We start from the raw sequence: 21,105 nt of genomic DNA on the forward strand, positions 1-21,105 counted from the left end.
CAGAGATGCAGCTGAACCGTGCCCTAATTACATACCAGGCTACCTGCACATTTCCTATTCAGTCCTTCAACGCAGCAACCAGGCAGCTTTACTAAGACAGCCACCGGGAACTAGACAGCAAACTCATCTACCTGAGACAGATGCGTATTAATCCTGCATACAAAGCCCAAGAGTTTTGAATTTACATGCTAGTTCTCACAGAAAGTGTTCTGTTCCCATAAAAGCGTCCGAGATGTGAACGGTCTTACTCTTACCTACCGTTAGACTCTCCGAAGAAATACAAGGGGGAGTTGTTCCATTACAGGCAAACCCTACTGAAAATATAATCCCAGCCGGTGGCTCCTAGCGCAGGAGATTGATTAGTTGCTCTCACCTCCAAGTGTACATATCAAAACAGACAGAGACTACCCGACCCAAACAAAAGCATCCTACAGTGACACAGCCATGCAGAAGAGAACACTAGCCAAAATGGACAAAAGACTAGCAGCTGTATGTTTTATACCATCAGCTTCGAGCCTTAGAAAACAACTGCCAAGCATCACATCCAACAGCAGTACTTATTCCCGATTCTGCACAGTCACACCCACAATGCTTTCTCTCCTCAGGTAGGAAGGGTTTGGTTTTCAGCTTTGTTACTTGAGGGGTTTTGGGTTGTGTTTTGGTTTTCGGTCTCGTTTTTTTCCCCTCCTGTGTGTCTTCTGCTTTGTTGGGAGTTTGGTTTTGTTTTTTTGGGTGGGTTTTCTTTTTTTTTGGGGGGGGGTGAGGTGTTGAGTTTTGTTGTGGAAGAAATATACAACACCTTCAAACTTGCACCTTTACAAATGCAGACTGATTTGAGGGATGCTTCTGTTCCATTACCCCCAGTGTCTTGCCTCCAGAGGAAAACCAGTTGACTGCTGCACAGTTTGCAGGCAATCAACTCTAACTTCTAAGGCTGCAACAACTTGAACTACCCTTTGGAGAGTCCCTACAAATGCTGGCATGCAAGACTATACAAGTTCAAGCCCCTAGATGATGATCTGATGCCCGAACTTCAGCAGCAGTGCTAGGGAAAGCGCAAAGCAAAATGGCTTGAAACGTTAAGCATGCAAGAAAAACTAGGTCACGTAAGTAAATACAAGGTTTCAACTCCTCCAGCGCACCTAGGCATATATGTACTGACATACATGTCCCTGTAAAATAAAGTTTAAAATTTGTCAGTTCATCAAATCTAAGGCTATTGGAAAAGGACGAGACATTTTTCCAGTCTTCCGGGGCACAGATATCATTTGTCCACCCCGTAACAAGATCCGCTTCTCTCTATCAGAGAACGATTGACAGAAGCGAGACACAAGCAGAAGCAGGTCCAGCGAGACTGTCAGTATTAGATATAATTGCAGTTCAGATGCAACATCCTTAAAATGAAGATACACGTTTTGCTCCTCTCAGGGAATAACCATACAAATGGAACCCATACTGCTGCCAGAGAAACGATCATCTGCCATGCAGCACAGCAGATCCTTCCATAGGACAGTGCAGTTATTTGACAACACGAACAAGGAATCCAGCTGTTTCCATGCAAGCGGCAGGTCCAAGATTCCTCACGAGACAGCGCTCCCGGGACTTTCTGAAGCATGAGAAGGAGTTGCGCACAAAGCAAGCATGGTAAGAACCACAGCTCTTCCCTGCACGGATGGCCTAGGTAGTTCCTTCATCCTCTAATACTACTGAGGAGGTCAGCAAAGAGCTTAGTAGGCTTTGCACTCACCAGTGCCCGTGTTTAAGCACCACGATGACTGGGCACCCATCGAGAACCTTTGTGCCATTCAGTGTGAATTGCACTGCGCTGGTGTTTTTTCTCTAGTGAGAAAACAGACTCATTTTCTTGGCTCCCAATACTGCACAGGTTATTAAGTAGTTACAGGAGCTCTTTCTAAGAAATGCCTTTCTTAACAAGGTCAGAATCTCAACATGATGTGTTGCTTCTGGACCATCATCAATACCCATGGTACCAAGAAGATAAACAACAACGTGTACACAAGAACCAGGGACTCCAAACTGTAACTCTAGACCGAAGTTCTCCACAAAGGCGCTCAGTTCAGTGACCTTCATTTAATTGCACATTACGTTTTACTGTTAGTGTCATCTTTTTACTATGAAAACTTTCACAAAGCGTAAGCAAGGTATTTTGTTCTGTGAGTTAGCTCCCATTTAAAGGAGGAGAGATTAATCATCACAGCAATAGCCATCACTAAGCACCCTATGTCATTAGGCTACTAAGCGCATGAAATGGAACAGTAACTTGAGCCTGGCAAGTTATGACGACATCTCAATCCTCTAACAAAGGCTGTGTGTATTTAAAGACTCATGTATTACTGTCATGAACACAACAGCGTTAAAAAATATTAGACAGGTTTAAAAATATTTTACATTTGTGTAGAAAGCATCATCTCAGCAATTCAAACCGGGCTTTCAGAAGTGGAAGAAAAGGATTATTGTTTTGAATGCTACTTAGCACCACGTAACATTGCAGAAAGACAAACTTACAGAAGTTACATGAGTTACAAAGTATGGGACAGCAACCGGATTTACTATCAGAGAATATAACAATTTATCAAGCCTGTTATCTTCAATTCTCTTTCCTCTACCCGGCAAAATGATTCACGTTGAACTCAAATTGATCAAAAAAGTTAGTTAGTAGTAAAAAGCAGTTTCGTCTCTTGTGAGATAACCTACATATAAAGAGAATTAAGCCTTGATCCTTAAGATACGTCCAAGGACATTCCAGGAAGTATTACACAGTTAAAGGCAATTTCACAGGCATAAGCCTTAACTGGCCAATAAATGTCCCAACTTCTCATTATTCCACATAAGTCTGAGAAAGTACCAGCAGACAATATTAAGCATAAATATTTCGGCTTTGACTGCAATAAAAGCATTAACACTGTAAGGCAAGTGCATACGATCTTCGGCACAACACCCTTACTATCAAAAAACGAAAGTTAAAAGGTCTTTGAAGTCTTTCACGTACATATCTTTGTGTACACAGAAACACACATACGCTGAGATTACAACTAGTAAGGCTCCCCCTTCGCTAGACCTCTAGCAGAAATCAAGCCAAAAGGCCTCAAGACAGCCGTAACTGCAACTCGTATCACGTGTGAACAAGCCTGCCATCTAGTGTACTATTAGTCAAGCAACTAACGCCTTTTTGTTTTTACATATTCGGCATTCAAGTGACTTAAAAACCCTAATGCTGTCATTACTGAACAAAACTATGCCGTTACGTTTACTTTTCTATTACAGCACATAAAGTTTATTATCACATCCAGCTCTTCTATGCATTAAATTAGCTTTACTAAGAGGGGAGCCAAAAACATGCCTAAGTAGATTTGGTCTTTAAAAACTTGAGACTATTTTCACACACATAGTGCAAAAACCGGATAATGTAATTACGGTAGTAGTTACCTGTTCTTTCTGTTAGAGATTTAAAGACAGCAGTTAGCAGCATTTAGCTCCAACTTATTTTAGCCTCTACTAAGTCTAACTGGTGGCATGCAATTCAGCGTTTTCACCAAAAGGGCTGACCAGCCCTGCAACAGGTTGCCCAGGCAAGCAGTGGAGTCACCATCCACGGAGGTATTTCCAAGGCTTGTAGGCGTGGCACTTGGGGACACGGTTTAGTGGTGGACTTGGCAGTGCTAGGTCAGCGGTTCGACTCGATCATCTTAAGGGTCTTTTCCCACCTAAATGATTCTACAACTTTTTATTTCCACAGCTTACTATCAAAACACTCCAGGCAAGCGTATTCCTCATACAGCCTTTTCTACCTTTTTATACTGCCACTCAAAGTATGTCCTTGGTTAATACTTGCTTCTGTGCTTTTATTTGTTCAAAACGTGGCTTACCCAAATCAATCTCGTAAAACTTACCACAACTACAGTCGGCAGTCCAACGGTCAGTTAACGATTCTGGAAATGGGTTATGTCATGCTGACCTTTTGGTCCAAGCTACCCTCCTCCAGATTTAAGAGTATTATTTCTGAAATGCTCAATGGCATCAGTTGGAAGCAGTATGCCTAAAGATACTCAATTCTACTCCTAAAACCAAAAAATCTACTCCAGAAATCCAAGAAAAAGACTCCATTGAAGGCATAGGCTTTTTCTCAATTCCTTTCGATACAGCTTTACCGCATTTTTAATTGCGAGGAACGTGGTGCCGATTGTCATCCAAGTATATGCAAACTGGTTTTTGACAGCGTCACATCTTACAAGTGTCACTAATAAATCTGATCTTGACAAAACCACTGTAGGGAAGAGCATCTCCTGAGTCTGCGTTACCCAGTTAAGAAAAGCAAGTAATTCCAAGTAAAAGCCACTGAGATAACTGACTTGAAGAGAAACAAGTTTATTCAACTATTGCCGTATCAGAACAATAAAGCAGCCCTTACACGTAGCCACTCATTGAAAAGGACATTACAAAACATTAACATAATGTAATAGATCAATTTTCTTCCAGGCATTTTCAAAGGACATATCAGACCCACAGAATCTTCTGCTCTGCTGTGCAAGAAAAAAGCTGGAAAAGAGTAAAGCAAGCAGCCAAAATATTTCTTCCTACCTGACAACATACCTCTGCTGTTCAGAGCTTCTTGACAATCAAGGTGACAAGCAGTATTTAAGAGCTAAGATATTAGCATTTCTGCAATATCTGAGCCAGTAACTACCAATTTTAGACCGCGAGTTCCCACTGCACACATTCTCATAAAAGGGAAAGAAAAGAAAGAAGACAGGCCCAACTCCGCCCTCAAACACACAGAAAGAATTTCCTGTACGCAGACTGCACGGCCTTTTGACAGGACAGGTGTTGGAACTACTGAGCAACTACAGAGACCTTATTTATTGTGAAGCAAAATAAGCCCTCAAGCGTCCCTTACTTGATCTTAGCAGGTCAAACTCTCTGTCCAGCAGCTCCTCCTCCGTCAACTTGGAGAAATTGTCCTCTCCAAATGGGTTCCAACCTGACATATCAGGAGGGTTACTGATGCTCTGCTTTGGGTTACTGGCAATTGCTTCGGCATCAGCAATGCCTGGCCTGTAAGGTCAGTTTGTGGAAGCAAACAAAAAAAACATTAAAGGATGGTTTATCAAGGCAAAAATCTTTTACATGGTTCATTATGCCAAAATATTACATACACGTGACACCAATGCATTAAAAGCTTATCCCAAAAGCATCTGCAAACTAAGGGAAAATCGATCGCTTGAAATACACGGTTTGATTGCATCATTTCTGTATGCAAGCCTCCAATTTATTAATTGTAGCCAAAGCACAGAATCCCTCATCATACCTGGACTGGAATGATTCCTTTCAGAAATCACCACTTCCCTATCCGAAGCGGACTAGAAAAGCAGCAATTGGCAAGTTCTTGCACGCTAACTGGCTCTCTCCCTACACCTAGCCAGGCTCTGCAGGCCACACCTGCCGTCCAGCTCCATATGGAACCATCTCTTCGACACAAGAGAAAGGGGAAGGGGGCCCTTCCTGTCATCTCGGGTGCTGCCATCCCACAAGACTTGCCGCTGGTTCTTTCCACTGAGAGAACGACAACATGTGATACAAAGCAATGCATTTAGTATGTCAACAGAAGAGAAACTCGTCACTCCTCCTGTTAATACACTAAGTTGTATTTTTTGTCTACGAGATCAGCCTTACGCACTGCAAGCCATTGCTAACCCGCACTCGTTGCCTTGAAGCTAAAGAGCAGGATCAAAATCTTTAGCCAAAAACACAGAAGAGAACCTGGAAATACACATATTTACTTCCAGACTGGCATAACTCCTTTCAGAAATCATTGCTGACAAAAGTTCTCTGGCAATAGATTTGACCAAAGTACAGCTGCTAAGTCTCAAATAAGGGCACAGAAGCACTGGACAAAACTCTCTACTAGTTATTAGACGACCCAGTTGGCGAGATGAGGCCAAACCGGTCACAGCAGTAATACATCCATGCAGTCTACAGCAAGAAAACCTTTTGCCTTTCAGTTTTTCAACACACTATAACCCAGGAGAGACTAAAAATGACAGCGGCACCTGAAACGCGGAAGTTAAGCTATTAACTGAAAGCCTGTGTCAAGACCCACTGCACCAAAGACTGCAGCATTCCCACAACTGCAAAGGGCTTCTCTTTCAATATCGTACAGTAGGAACCTATATCAATATGTAACCTACTTCATAAGATTAGTCAAACTGGACAAACCTGCGCTTCTTTATTTTTTTTGAATCAGAAAAAGGAAGTGGTTTTCATTCCACACATGGTTTCTCATAAGAATTCATGGGAAAACATTCTTCTATTTTATTAAGCCAGGGTAAGACCGCAGGCCCCTGCCCAGGGACCGTATCGCTGACGAGGCGTACTCCATCATATAACATCATTAGGTCAGACCACTGATCAACAGGCACAAGAGTTACAAGCCCTCGCAAATAAATGCCAACTATAAAGCCTCTCTTACAAAACTGTTTGCAATTACTTCCACATGCCCATAACCTCATTCAACACAGGCTACGGACCGTCCTAAGCAAAGTGGTTAGCAGTCGCTTCCTGCAATAAGTCCATGAACAAGCAAAAGCGGAAGACAGGTTCTTTCAGAAGTTGGATCGGGCTCATGCATCAAAAAGTTTAGTGTCCCACCCCCCTCGCAAAATATCCTTTAGCACTGAACAGCAACTACCCAACTACTTCAAGTAACACATTATTATCAAATCAAGGAATATCTGAGGAACGGATTCAGCAACGCTCATCACAATTTCAAACGTAAGCAGTAAGTTACGCTTGGATATGTCTATGTCAGAATACTTGCCTGCTTGCAGGGTAGGGAGAATCTGCCACTGTTCCAGCAAGCACTGGAAGTGACTCAGGGTAGGAGACTAAGGCTGGAGAGAAGTCTTGCGGAGAAGCGATATATTCAGGAGACTGCGCCTGTTGCGACCGCTGCTGCTGCTGAGCAAGCATCTGCTGCTGCAGGAGAGCCTGATGATACTGCTGCACCTAAGATAACGATCACGTTACTAAAATTTACACAGGCCAGTGTCTATCTCTTCCGCAAAGTGACTAAATCACTCCTGCAGCCAAATGCACTTCCGATCACCACCACCACCACCACACTCCAGGAAACCTCGGTAGCTTCAGCAGAGGCAAGAAACCACAGCTGTCTATTACAGGGGTGGAAAGAAATTGCCCTAACAGGTGAGCAATACCTTTTTTCTCTTCTAGTCTATTACCACGTAGCTTTTTGTAGCTATTGCAACGTAAGCATATGCTACTGCAGCACTGTGAAGTTAGTTTTCATCATACCATATTCTGAAATATTAATAAAATTTCATTACAATTTCCCCTGACTTTTCAAATGCAGATTACGCCAGTTAGTTTTCTTGCTTTTGAAGTAGGAATTTGATGCCAACACATCTTCTATCGCTTTGTAGCGTAACATGCACTCGTTGTTGTAGTCGCTACTATCAACCTTAAGTACCAAGTATCTTTCAAATTAGTATATACCTGCTTCAAGCAGGTTAATATACATGCCATCCAATTAATATAGAAGTGCAACTCTAGGTAAGCTTTTCCAACCATGTTGGGATTAACATTCCCCCCCGCCAGCACCCCCGCCCCAAATACCATTTTAAATACATAACTTGATGTTATTTACCACATGCCCAGCTCATTACAACTACCCACAAACTTCTCTTACTGCATCTTCACAACAGACTTACAAACAAAGCACATATTTTAAGATTGTACCATCTGCATTCCATTCTTGACGTACCATAGCAGGATACTGAGATTGGGAAGGTTGCTGCTGGTACAAAGACTGCATCAACAGCTGCTGTTGGACCACCTGCTGGTGCATTGCCTGTTGGTACTATAGTTGAAAAGAAGTAAACAGCTTTAAGAAGTCGTGACTCCTCCTTTAGGAATATCCAGATATTTCCAAGAAGCATCAGTTAAAATACCGCTTCCGTGACTCAACAGCTTTTTTCAGTTACAACATCACATAATCAAGGAACAGCTTGAAATTCATTCATCGCATTTTAATGACTCTGTGTTTGGAAGCTTCCACATCCACTCCCTCCACCCCCAATTAATACCAGCCTGTTTAACAGAAAGTTAGATTATACATTCAGCACTGTCTGGTCTAAGGCAATCCTATTAACATCCCAACTTTTGCAATTTCCACCAGTGCTGAGCCCCTTCAGAAAATAATACAGCCATGCTTTAAAGAATAACATGGGGGGGGGGGGGGGGGAAGGAAGAGCAATAGGTGTCTCAGACAGGACCTGAAAGCTCTCGTCTGACCTAGCTACTCTTCTGTTATTTTGCAGTTATTCATGCCACACAACTTAAGCAATTATACTTGACGACAGGCAAGGCGGACAGCGTCAGTATAGGTGGTAACCATGAAAAATCTGCGCAGGCAGAACAACTACAGAAGACAAACTGAAGAAAGCAAAACCTGCAATAATTGTCCTCAAATGGTTTACGTATATCTACTGTAAGCAGAGCATCGTCACCTAGCTAATTCCTAATATTTATCTCTAGCACATTTACACACACACAAAGCCTTTATTTGGGCCACGTGGTGGTGATTCCAAGCAAGCTGGGAACCAGGATCAAACAGCAAAAAGAAAGTGACTGCCTAGGATAAGCATTATCTCTCGCCTACAAAGATACAAATCCAAGGTAAAAAAAGGGGCAGCAGCCACGATCCCTTTCTCTCTGCTAGCAGGAAAAAAACAGGCCACAAGAGCAGAAATGTTTAACTAGCACATGATTCAAAGCGTCATTAGCAAGCGTAACATGGCTCTTGGAAACTTGTCCAGCAGATGCGAGCCGTACCTGCTGAACGTAAGCATCCTGAACCGTAGGTTGCTGCTGCTGGTGATGTAAACGGTGTAGCTGCTGCAGTCTCCAGTCCCCCTGCTGCAGCTGCTGGAGAACTCTGTTCTGCTGCGGGGGGTGCTGGTTGGTCCCGTGGGACTGCAAGATGTCTTGTCCATTCCCCGGTCGCGTGGTTCCTGTGACATTCAGACAACACAGCTGACATACTGATGTCTTAGTTACCTAGAGAGCTACCTGGCAGTTAATGTCTTCGTTTAACACTTCAAGGCGAAACAGGTTATAAACTTGCCTTCCCAGTCTGACAACTAGTGCGGCTGGTGGATACCATAGTTCACTTCTCCAAAATAATTCCAGGCCTATCAGTGCACAATTTCTACTTGCAGAAGTTGGGAAGCTTCCTTTGGCCTCACAGCACACAAAGCTGGATTCAAGACTTCTGCTTTACTAACACTTTCGTTGTACCTTGTACTATCTCAAACGTTAACCCTCAGAGCATACTACTTTGTATGCACACAACACGTGGTCCTGGTTTCAGCTGGAACCAGCTGAAAATTCAAGTTTTTCCTTTTTTTTCTTTTTTGTTTGTTTTGTTTTTTGGCTTTTGGGTTTTTTTCGTTAAGGGACCTATAGGCTCCCTCATCAAATTCCCTTAAACAGAACACCTCATTAATTTAGCCATTCACTTGTTTTTGCAGCCTTTTAATTAAGCAGTCACTAATTTAAAACAATCTCTCTTTCGGGCTGTATTTATATTTTCAAGTGCCCAGGAATGATCTGTTCCTTGTCATAACACCAAAGATCCCGAAGTCAGTTGTTATTTGGATCCTGTCTAGTAAAAGTTGTTTACACCTGGGATACAAACATTCCCAGGGGCCTTTTGATTGGAAGCTTTCCCAATACCATCCCGGAATCTACTCTTCCTGTACTGTAACAGACACATACCATCACAAAGTGCATCCAGGAAAGTATTCAAGGTATAAATGAAAACTATTTATGTGAATATTTGTCACAGCTATAACTCTTTTTGAACGAAATAGAGAAAAACTCAAAGGACTTAGTGAAAGCCCATTTTACTCAATTGAGTCTCCCTTAAGGACTCCTCTGTTGCACCCACAGCGCAATGTGAAAGACAGCGGTCAATCATTAGAGAAATGAAATTTTTACATGGTTCCAGATTACAAATAATACCAAAATACTGTTGTCATCTCATGACCTTTTGGAGGCACAGGGAAAATATTTTCCCTGCTACAACAAAGCAGTTTGTTACACATGATCTCAGTACTTTTCGTGACTTATTTACAAGTCAAAACTGAGCGTGAATTTCTCTCACAGTCCACCGTGGGAAAGTTAGTTCAAAATCAGTGTCAAGCACAACGAAAAAAATACCTTCACTTAGCAACAATTGGCATTTAGTTTTTGCAGCACCTGGTCAAACTTAGAGTCTTCCAGAATGGCTGAAGATTGGGGTTTTGTCATACAAAAAAATAAGGAGATGAATTTAAGTTTTAAATGTTATCCCTACTAAAGCAAGAAGGAAAAGCAATACAAAATTCGTTCTTCATCTATTTTGGTGCATCCATAGACTCTGTTAAGCTACCTTTTTGCCCACGATTGCCTAATTCACCAGGAACTTGGACTTTGACTGGAGTTGTTGAGCTCTGGATCGTCAGCACACTAGAAGCGGCAGTGCTTGAATTGGCCTTTGGTCTTTGTCGCGGTGCTATTGAGGTTTCTGTTGGTCCAACAGTATCTGTTATTCTGAAACGACAAGTTTTCCCGTAGCAGAGACCTAATCAAAAAAGACTGTTTCTTCTTCAAATGGGACACAGCGTATCTCGTAATAGTTCAACTATGTCTTAACCATGTCCTGCTCTACTTCTGAATTCTGCTTTAATACCTTAAAATTTGCCTAAAATTCCAATCACCCATTGCTGCCATAGGAGATATGATTGCTGCAGAACACCATTAAGACTGAGATAGGCAACAGCCTTATTCCGAAGGAGATCGCGATACTAGATGAAATTTCTCTATAAGCTTTCCTCAGTTCACAGTAGCGAGTGAGTTACATCCAGCGCTTGAGTCAGCAATCCTCGATGACTAGAGATACGATTACTGTCCATACATACAGGAAACAAGATGAAGAAAAATCTTATGTGTTAAGTCAACTCACTTCTTTTTCTTCAGAGATTTAGCCTCTAGCAGTTAGAGCAACTATAAACTGCTCAAAACATTTGCGCCTTCTCTGAAGTATTTCAGAGCTGTATAGTAGTCCATCAGGGTAATAAAGGTGTTCAAAACCGAAGTACAGTTGAGCTTTAATCCCATTATCAAGTTATACTACATGCTTTTTTTTTTTTTTTTAAACTTGTCCAACTGCTTAAAAACACTAATTCACCATCTGAGCTCCAATACGTAACACATCGTATTAGTTCCTACCATACTATACCAAGACACCATCTGCCTTTAACCTACTGTTATTTCGGGCTGACAGGAAAACATTATTTCAGAAGAACTATTTACCTTCCTAATATCATCTAGTAGATTTACTTGGAGTTTAAACCATTATTCTATTTATACAACCTACGCCTGCCCTCCGCTCCACATTACCAACTGACAGCAGAGCCAGCAAAACCAACCACGTTCGGACCGTGACAGGACCTTAAAACGGCACTGACACATCTACATAGCTCAAACACAGCTTTGATGAGCTCATTCGTTTCCTTCTCATTCGCAATAGGCAAATGAAGTCAGAGGTGAAAGAGCTGATAACTATAGCTGAATCTAAACACACTTAACTCAGACATGTTGGTAGATTCAAAAGCCAAAAAACTTCCACCCACAAAGAATCAAAACATAGAGGATTCTTCCAGCATCAGCATTAAGCGTACACCATATACCACACCAGAAGTAAAAAGCACGGGCAGGACTCCCCAAGGTTTGGGGTTTGTTTTTATTAACAAGTACAAAAAAAGGAGTTTTTCGGTTTAAAAAAAAAATTCATGGTTTTTTAAATAACAAAATCCCCTTACGTTCAATCGGATTTCATTGGCACATTTAGATAAAACTCCTATGAATGGCTTACCTGTACCATATTATCCTCACTTGCCACTAAAATCTTTTGTTTCAAAATTCACTCATTACACCAGGAGAAAATACATCAGATCTGAAACAGACTGCTAGCACTTACTTATTTCACTGTGAAACAGGGTCTCAGTTTCTCTCTGTGGACTCTCAATACAATGAAAAAAGCAATGGAGTAGAATCCAAAAAGAGACTCGAAGCTTAGAATTGCAGTTTATCTATTCTAATGACATCTGCTACTAATGTAATCTTTCATTTTAAGAAGTATATGAAAACAGGTTTCAGACAAACGTGTACCTTAACAACATAAACAAAAAAAAAAAGCAAACCACATCCACTGCTCACCTTGCTTTTACTTGGCTTTTTCTAGCAGCTGCCTCACTAGCTGTCATGGGTTCAGGTAGAGTTGAAGGGACAGGAGAGTTCTTGGGAAAAATAAATTTGAATAAATTAAAAAACCCTGAAATCCTGAAAGAAAAAAATCATTACATATTGAAGAAGAAAACTTGGGTTCAAGTTTCTCATGTTAAAAGGCTTCACGCAAAACTCGCCCACACATCTGCAAATCAGAAGTGTTTTCATTTAACAGTACCTCGATGTTTTCTGATTTGTTGCTAAAAAAATTACCAGTCTCACTGTTTTGTGAACGTGTTCATTTACATACTTCAAGTATCAGCAGTGAAATTAAAAAAAAATTTTCTCCAAATCTTTTCTTATAACTGCACAGAACAGAGATCTGGCTCAGCCTCAACTCCAAGAACTAAAACAAAGCCTAAGCTTTCGGAGAAACAATAGCAGGTTTTTAGCCCACCTCAGCTCTTCCACCACAACACAACTTGCAGAAAACCACGCAGCATCTAAGCTTCTATGGACATTCAGCTTACCTGCATTTCCATCAAAACTCCTGAACGAATTACATTTCACCTAAACCAGATTTAACAAAGGAAAAAGGCGATTTTGGGGGAGGGTGGACAAAGATCATCTCTAACAACGCATGCACTACCTCCTTACGTAAAGAACGCAAATCTAAATCTGGTCAAAAAGTAGAGACAAAGTCAATTACTAAATACTGCTTCTCAAAACTACCCACAGTACTGGAATTAGCCAATTCCTGGGAAAGACACAGGCAAGTATACCTCTAAACTTCCCTTCAAAAAGCAAGCTGCTGTCAAAAACAGTATACTGCACCCAGCCAGCTTCTCTTCTAACCTATAATGGTCATTCTTATATACTCACAAAAACTTGAGGGGGACCGTTAAGGGGTGTCTACGTACATATTTTTGTGCTGCTTCTCTTTCAAGGCAGCCGTGGATGCTAGAGATGCAAGCACTACCAAAGCAAATAAACAGCAACGGAAACCAGGGCACAGACCGCTGCTCTTACTGCTGTTTTAACACTCCAGTGGAAGAAACACATACAGCAAACAGCTTCACTTTGTACAAATACTCCAGGCCCTTTTACTTTTCCATGTCTGTCACAGGGCAAATGGCCAAGTAAGCAGGTATTCCTACCCGCAGGGGAAAAATTTAAAAAAAAAAAAAAAAATCCAAGAAACAGACATATTTGAGCCACCTAAGCCAAGCAGCAGCAACTACTCCTCCAGTGAGTAAAACAGCGCATTACCAAATTACATTACACCAAGATACGCTCATATTTCAGGACCGAGTATTCGAGGGAAAGTAGAGTTACTGCACCTCCTTATTCACGTGCTGCAACGGGGCAATGCAAAACCTTTCAAGCCACTTGAAACTTAGCCTTCACCTACAAACAGTAAGTACTTCAAGGTTTTCCAATTCCTTAGCCTGAATTCCCAAATAGCAACACTCTCATTTACATAGCACCTTCTTCTACAAGGATCAATGATAAAGGAATTGAAAGTGACTTCACTAAGTCCACTCGTCTGCGTCTGAAGGCAGAATTCACTATAATTGACATTTGTTCCAGAATCAATTCTGACATGTATTTCACATGATAGTTATCTTTAGCATTACTTTATAATCCTGGACATGACTGATGTGCCCTCAAATTCCATTGCACAGCCATCAGATCCGTGAATGAGATGATCTTTGAGAGAAACTTTCACACGAAGTCCAAACTCACGTGGCAACTAAGGCTTGGAACGCGGGCTAACCAAGGCACTAGTCTGTTTGCCTTGCAGTTCAGTGCAGTCCTTCCAATGGATTAACATAATTGCTAAGTTAAGAAAAAGGGTTTATCCACAACAAACATAAACGCTCTTGACACTACAGTTACAACAGTTCTGTAGTATGTTTCCTATTAATTGTAGTAGACAAGAGATTAATAACGGTATAAACAGTAAGTCAGGTATTGGGTCCAGTATCAACATTAATCAGGGAGCTATGCCCACAGAGTTAAGAAATATTTTGTTTAGAGAGACGATATAGCATGCATGCAATAAGCTTAAAGGGTACTCTGTTCCATGGTTCAAATTTAGGACCAAGGTTTATGAGGAAATCAAAATAATCCCCCTCAGCTGCTTTGACAGACTTCTCGCCACGCTACCTACAAAATACACTAATAATATACAGAAAAAATTAGAGACTACTTACATAAATATTAGACACTGGACAGTCCTTTTTGGCAAGCTTAAAGGCAAAGTAAGATACTTGAAAGATATCAGGTCTCTGTTCTTGATCTGGTTCAAGCATATATCCTGCAAAATTGATAAAAACAAATTATCACTGTCAGATATCAGAAAGCCTGTTGAGACAGCGTACCACCAGCAAGAAGAAATTCAGCAGCTCCACCAAAGGAGCTGAAAGAGTCATTTTTTGACCCTGAAAGAGTCATTTTTATCATTGTGTTGTTTTTTGGTTTTTCTGTTGGTTTGTTATTCTTGGCTTGTTTGGTTTTTTAAAATACTTTGTGTCAAGTCAAATAGTTTCTAGGGTCAAACACAATTGGAGAAGATGTACAATATTTTGACCCTAAGTTGTGGCAAGGGTACCTAAACTGAAGTAGTAATTAACACCTACAGAGAGAAGAACATAAAACCTACCCATAGTACTGGAATTGTCCAGGGTTAATACGAAATTCCACGTAGCTAATAGAAGACTCACAGATGTATTTAACTGCATCACGTTAAGGTTCTACATCCTCTTTTGTCTTTCAGGTTTACTTGGCTATGGACACTTCCATATATTAAAAGAAATCTAGTTCCACGGATAAAAGGTCCTTTTTTCTTGATAAGACACAGAATTCCTGATGTCCCTCTCAAACATGAGCTTCCCAAAGTAGAAGGTTTGCTCTTCTTCAAGCAAGTAACGGCTACTTCATATTGTTTACAATACAATACAGAGTCCGTAATCAGGAAATCTTGCCTAAATGACCCGAGAAGCTAAATAAACAGTGAAACATATTTCTAAACAAGCTAAGCCTCTAAAAACATGTTCAGCTACAAAGAAAAACAAATAATGTAAGAAAATTTACATTCTCCCTTTTGATGTGGAAAGTGAACTACATTTCCAAAACTGTTCAGTCATACCACCAACCTTAAATGAGATTTTGTAAACAACCTTGAAGTAGGATTTTTTTTTTTTAATTGATATCATTTTAGACAGATCTTACAGTTTTACTGAAAGCCATTACCTTATGGCCAATATAGTTCACAGCAAATTTTATTTTTAATGGGTTGTACAAAGTAATGCAGATTTAAACTTGCAGTGACAGCACCATTAAGGGGAAACGGAAGACTCACCGTGAAGCAACTCCTGCCACTTCTTTATGAAATACTAGATTTATGAGGTGCAGAATGTCCAGCTTGTCGCTCCCCATCCCCCGCAGCCTTGTAAAAGAGCTGAGGTGAAGCCAGAAGTCCCCGAAATACCTTTTATTACCAGCTGCATCTTTTTTTGGCTTCCATTCCAAACGGAAAGAACGGAAGTTTACATTATGAGATTCTTCCCCACTCACATATATTCCATGCCCCTAATGCTCATCTTGGCACAGCAGTTCATTGCATCTTAATAAATCAGCTGTCATACTTATAAGGAGACAGGACTAAAACCTGTACTCTTCTCCAAGCAGCACAGTGACATAGAGAAAAATATTTCATGACTTGAAAATTAATCTCATTTTGGCAGTTTTTAAGTATTTGCAGAAGGTAAATGCTTACCATAGTAACTGCTATTAGTCAATTATGAATGTGTGCTCAAAAAAGTGGTTTGTATGTTGTATTTCCTATTACGTACAAGCATAAACCATGTGGTCAATATATTCTTAGCTTACAAATGAATTGCAAGAGTTCCTCTTCAAACTTTCGGAGTTTTTCATATCCTGTTGGTCACACTCTTGCAAATTAACCCACTCAAAGTTGAAAACAAAGACAACTGAAAATACTCGTTATGAGTGCAAATATTGGAGCCTGTATCTCTGTACCCGGTTAAGAGATTAATCACTAACCTCACAGCTTGCTGTTGCCCAAAATTTTCCTTCAAGCTCTTTGTGCTTTCAAACTTCTGCCACAGTTCATGTCCGACACTTTAGGTTGCAGAAACTTCATCAGATTTTTCTTCTGTTTTGAACTGTCAAACTACTACAACATTCTCCCCAGTCCAATTCATCTCAGTACATTTATGTTTCTACACTAAGCTTGCCCTGCAGATTCATCCAAGCACAGTTGTCCAACTTGGGTAGAAAATATTCTTAACGGTCTGACATTCCATAGAAAACACACCCTTAAGAGCAGAAAGGAACTACAAATAAATTAAGAGCTGCTCTTTTCATTCCCCTTATCCCTTTGTGGCTTATGGCCACCTAACTAAAAAAAAAGAAAAAAAAAAAAAAGGTCATCCATGCCTCCCAGAGAAACCAAAATGTTCTTTTAACGAAACTCTTCTGAGTTGAGAGGTACAATTTCATGCGGCAGGTATTTGCACTGTATCATTCTGTTACAATTCAGAAGATATCAACTGATCCATTAAATGGCCAGAATCCAGGAGCCGATTTTAACACATCAGCTGTCCAGGAGAAAGACATGTCCGCAATTCATTCATCTGGCTCACTTTTAGTGCCATCTCAGTGAACTCTGCGCTAGGTTTCTGAAATTCCTCTCTAGGCTGGCACTGCAGTTGTGCACCCCCGTGCCACAGCCCTCCGCTGAGCAACTGGATAAGCGAGCCTCCTTTCAAGTGCAAGTGCAGGAGTTGCATGACAGATGGTAGCCAGGAGCAACTCCCACTGCTCAGTCAAGAACCAGCCAGTCGGCACCACCCATCCAAGGCACTCGCCTGCATTAACGGGATCTTCCCCGCCTTACTCGATTTACACGGAAAAAGAAGGCCGTGCTGCCCAGATACTTACTTATCAAACAGTGTACACTATGAGAGTATCGGGAATTGTCCGGAATGGTAAAGCTTCCGTCGCAAATAGCAACTTGACTTTCTCCAAAGGGAAGTGAAAAGAAACAAAGTTTATACAGCAAGCAGCCAAGTGCCTGTAAAAAAAAAAAACAAACACAGGCACTGCAAAGGGACCAGAGTAAGCCTTTCACACAATCCAGCAGCACCAACAAGAACCTAATTGCATCCTAGCTACAGCTGATTCTGTAGCAGCTGCATTATGAAACACTGTTGACATGACAAGCTGAAATATGAAGCAAGCTCTAAAAAGGCTCTCTTTCCCACCAACTCCTATGGTAGGCAACGAACTACCAATAATTAGAGCATACGTCAAGAGCTGCATTCATATTGTTATACCACCCAGCGATAGCACTAGTGTTTCTGCTGAATTTTGTCTTTACTTCTCTGCCTATCACCTAGCAGAAACACCTTTCCTCGTCATTTTGCCAGCAGGTTTCCATGAGCAATGGCTGGTGACTATAGGCAGCAAGTTGAGCTGAGAAGGAGAAAAATTCTATAAATTCTATACCGTGTCCCCCTTAACTCAAAATGATCGTCACACACGCCATTTGTTTCGTTTACAGAACACCTAACCACCAGATACCTCTACTATATTCTGCACTGTATAGCTGCATGATGGATTTCACTTCAAAAGAACTCTTTTTTCAGGTAGTCAATGCTGCTTTTAACTTGCCCCACCCCTCCCTTAGATAGTTCCAAATGTCTTAGCACACGATTTTTTTGCTTACCCATATATCTGCCTTGGTAGTAATTGGTTGTCCTCCATAAAGATTGATCATTTCGGGAGCTCTGTATGACAGTGTCGTATACCTAGCAGTATGTAAAGAAACGAGAACATAGATGGAAAGAGTGCCCCAGAACCAAACGCGCGTTCTGCTGCATCTGCCACGCACACACCGTTCGCACCCAAGTTTCAGATACATGCCCGGAATATCTTGCCCAAGTCCTTTACTGCATTGGCAGCATCACAGAGAATATTTGGAGTAGCAACATAAAATCATCAAATGCACAAGAATTAATATTAAGTCAGCTAAAATTTGCTTTTAGTGTTATTTCTCCAGCACATGTGCTTTTGTAAGAGTCACTGGACAGAAATACTGCAGTAACCAGTCATTTGAAAGACATAATGTAGGTCCTACAAGATGAGTCCCACCACATACTCCAACATACAGAAAGCCGAGTTCAAAAAACTAACATCTCTAAACAATTACTAAACTGGTAGTCAAAGTATTTTTCAGAGCTGCGGGAAAAAAAAAAAAGAACACCTGTATCACTTGCTAATTTGAGAAAAAGTAGCATGCATTTATTTCTCTGCAGTAGTTAGGCTGAAGGGGCAAAACCAAACTAACACATGTGCAGTCTTGACAAACTGTAATAAAAGTTAATATATTTTTCTCATCGGTGTTACGAGAATGAACACAGACCTTAGTCTTTACGTAAGATGCTACGTAAATCCATTCCAATGCTTATTTACATCAGCTTTTTTTCTCTCCTACCATTAGTTGTATGCAAATAGCACAAGCTTAAAATATCAAACTTCTGAAGTGGCCAGTAGCCGCACATATGTTTTTGAATAATTTCATCTCAAAGCAGCATGCTTTTTACCAACAGCTTTGTTCTTAAGAGTCTCAGTTTAGCAAAAACAATCTGTGAATAAGTGAAAGACACTTATGTTACTGAAGAATTCCACTGTTCTACTATATTTACGTCAACCTTAGTTCACATTCAACCGTTAAGTTCAATTCCTATTAGTAAGAGACATGCACACTGCACAACAACACATGGACTTTCCCAGCAGCACAGTCATTTCTCACAATAGGCCACTTAAAAGTGAACTTACTTTTTAATTTCTTCTTCAACCATATTAACACCATCTTTTTGAGCATTAAGATATTTGTTAGTGGCACTGCCGAAATCACAGAGAACATAGTTCCCGCTATCATTTAACAATATATTCTCCACCTCGAAAGCAAATGAACAGACAGAAACATTAGATAAAAATCATGTCATTAATTTCCAGCTTAGCTGTTACTATGCCTACTCACACACAAACAGGAAAGTTGTCAGAAAAAAATCAACTGAGAGACTTCGCATTAGCAATAACTGATGTCTTACGGTTTAGTGTCTCTGTTTACAGCTCCACCAAGAGCAAGTGCTTCCCTAACTAGAAGACATGTTTAATGAGATACCTCCTACATTCTCAATCCTTTTCATGTAGGTCACTGATTTGAACCTAGATGTTCCTTTTTAATAAGTTCATACCTTTAGATCCCGGTGAACTATAGGTGTTTTGCACTGATGCAACCGGGCAACAGCTTCACAGGTGTCACAAAATATTCTCATTATTTCTGACTCAGTAAAGCCTGTCTGCAGACGCTGATTCATCTGATTCACAACTTGCCCAGCTAAAGAAACAACAAGGCATCTTATTTTTTTTTTAGTAATTTTTATCATGTACAGAAGTTAAGACTTATTTATATGCCTAAAGTCCACAAATAAGATGCAAGAAAGTCTTCCACACTCCCTGCATTTAAATAAAACAAACCTGCTTTTCCAAATGCGCACTCTTCTAGCGTCCTCGATAAAAAAACATTACTGTCTCGATTGAAAAAAAGAGTAAGTCCCTATGACTGAAACCCTTTTAGGACTAACGGTTGCAAGCACAAAAAAGCATCCATCACACAAGCATGTTACCTCCAAAGTGTCTCTTATGGTTAGATCCATAGCCAAAACCCTGTCAGACAACCAAGTTCAATTTAATTCCTATTCTAGACACTGTCTCTTGGACTTTCTGGGAGACACACTGGGGGAGGAGAGGAGGGGAAATAAAGAAAACAAACGAACAAAACCTCAATCCACTCTTCAACAAAGACCTCACTTAACCTCTTTGTAGGTTTCTTTCCAAGATAAGTAATCATTATTTCTCTGTTTCTCAAAGTAATTTTACCAGATAACATTGGGCTCTTCCTACCACAATACTCACTAAGCACTACGAGATGAAGCAAGACTCACTGTCCCCAGGGCCTTGGTGAGCATTCAGTCAACACAAGGATGCTTTGAACACAAAAAGGTTAACACTCTCCAGTCTTCTCACCCTCGACATCCACGTGGCTATTTACCATAATAATTAAGGAAAGAGTGCTACCAATCGGGCATCAGAAGTGAGCTCCCACAAGGGTCCAGGAATTCATCCGTACAAGCAGGGTAGTCAGCCACAAACATGGCCATTGGTTTTCACATTACGTCCTTACTCCCTCCAAAACCTACATCAAGCCTGCCTTTGGCTCCCTACGCACAGTACAGACTGCACAAACTGTAATGTTTACTACTACTTCTGCAAATAAAACCTGTGTAAACCACAACTGCAAGTATTCCACGAGCATCATGGACAATGGGGTGGGGTTTCTTTCTAGTCTAGAGATACTTACTTCGTACTCGAATCATTTGTGATAATATCATCACCTATCTGGGTTAGCCAGCATGTACTACTACGAAGTCAGGGCCTGGTTAGCCTAAATTTTAGATAAACTTCAAAAGCTGAACTCAATGGCAAGTTTATTCTAATGTTTATGTGGGACAGGGGGAAAAAAAAAAAAAGCTATGAACTACCTGTTTTTACACATTGTTTGAAACAAAGATACATCATACATCAGGACCACGTGACTATTTATGGCCAGCATTATCAACAGTGACTATGCCATGCTCCTTTGTTAACAAGTCACCTGTCAGGTAAGAGTAAAACATCTTTAATATTCTTAGCTAGAACAGAAAG

General features: G+C 40.7%; 1 protein-coding gene across 1 annotated transcript in view; it reads right to left on the reverse strand.

Annotated features, from left to right (window-relative positions):
• Positions 1 to 21,105, reverse strand: part of BMP2K (BMP2 inducible kinase) — a gene marked incomplete at its 3' end in the record, with an annotated part of 58,188 nt that overhangs the window by 13,270 nt on the left and 23,813 nt on the right. Inside the window, 12 exon segments of the mRNA XM_081999749.1 lie at positions 4,916 to 5,068; position 6,832; positions 6,835 to 7,023; positions 7,799 to 7,894; positions 8,869 to 9,047; positions 10,469 to 10,629; positions 12,298 to 12,377; positions 14,523 to 14,626; positions 17,275 to 17,407; positions 18,062 to 18,143; positions 19,174 to 19,295; positions 19,596 to 19,738. Coding sequence (XP_081855875.1) covers positions 4,916 to 5,068; position 6,832; positions 6,835 to 7,023; positions 7,799 to 7,894; positions 8,869 to 9,047; positions 10,469 to 10,629; positions 12,298 to 12,377; positions 14,523 to 14,626; positions 17,275 to 17,407; positions 18,062 to 18,143; positions 19,174 to 19,295; positions 19,596 to 19,738 — 1,443 coding nt within the window.

This window comes from Phaethon aethereus (assembly GCF_964289735.1).
Source record: "Phaethon aethereus genome assembly, chromosome: 4".
Classification (NCBI taxonomy): domain Eukaryota; kingdom Metazoa; phylum Chordata; class Aves; order Phaethontiformes; family Phaethontidae; genus Phaethon; species Phaethon aethereus.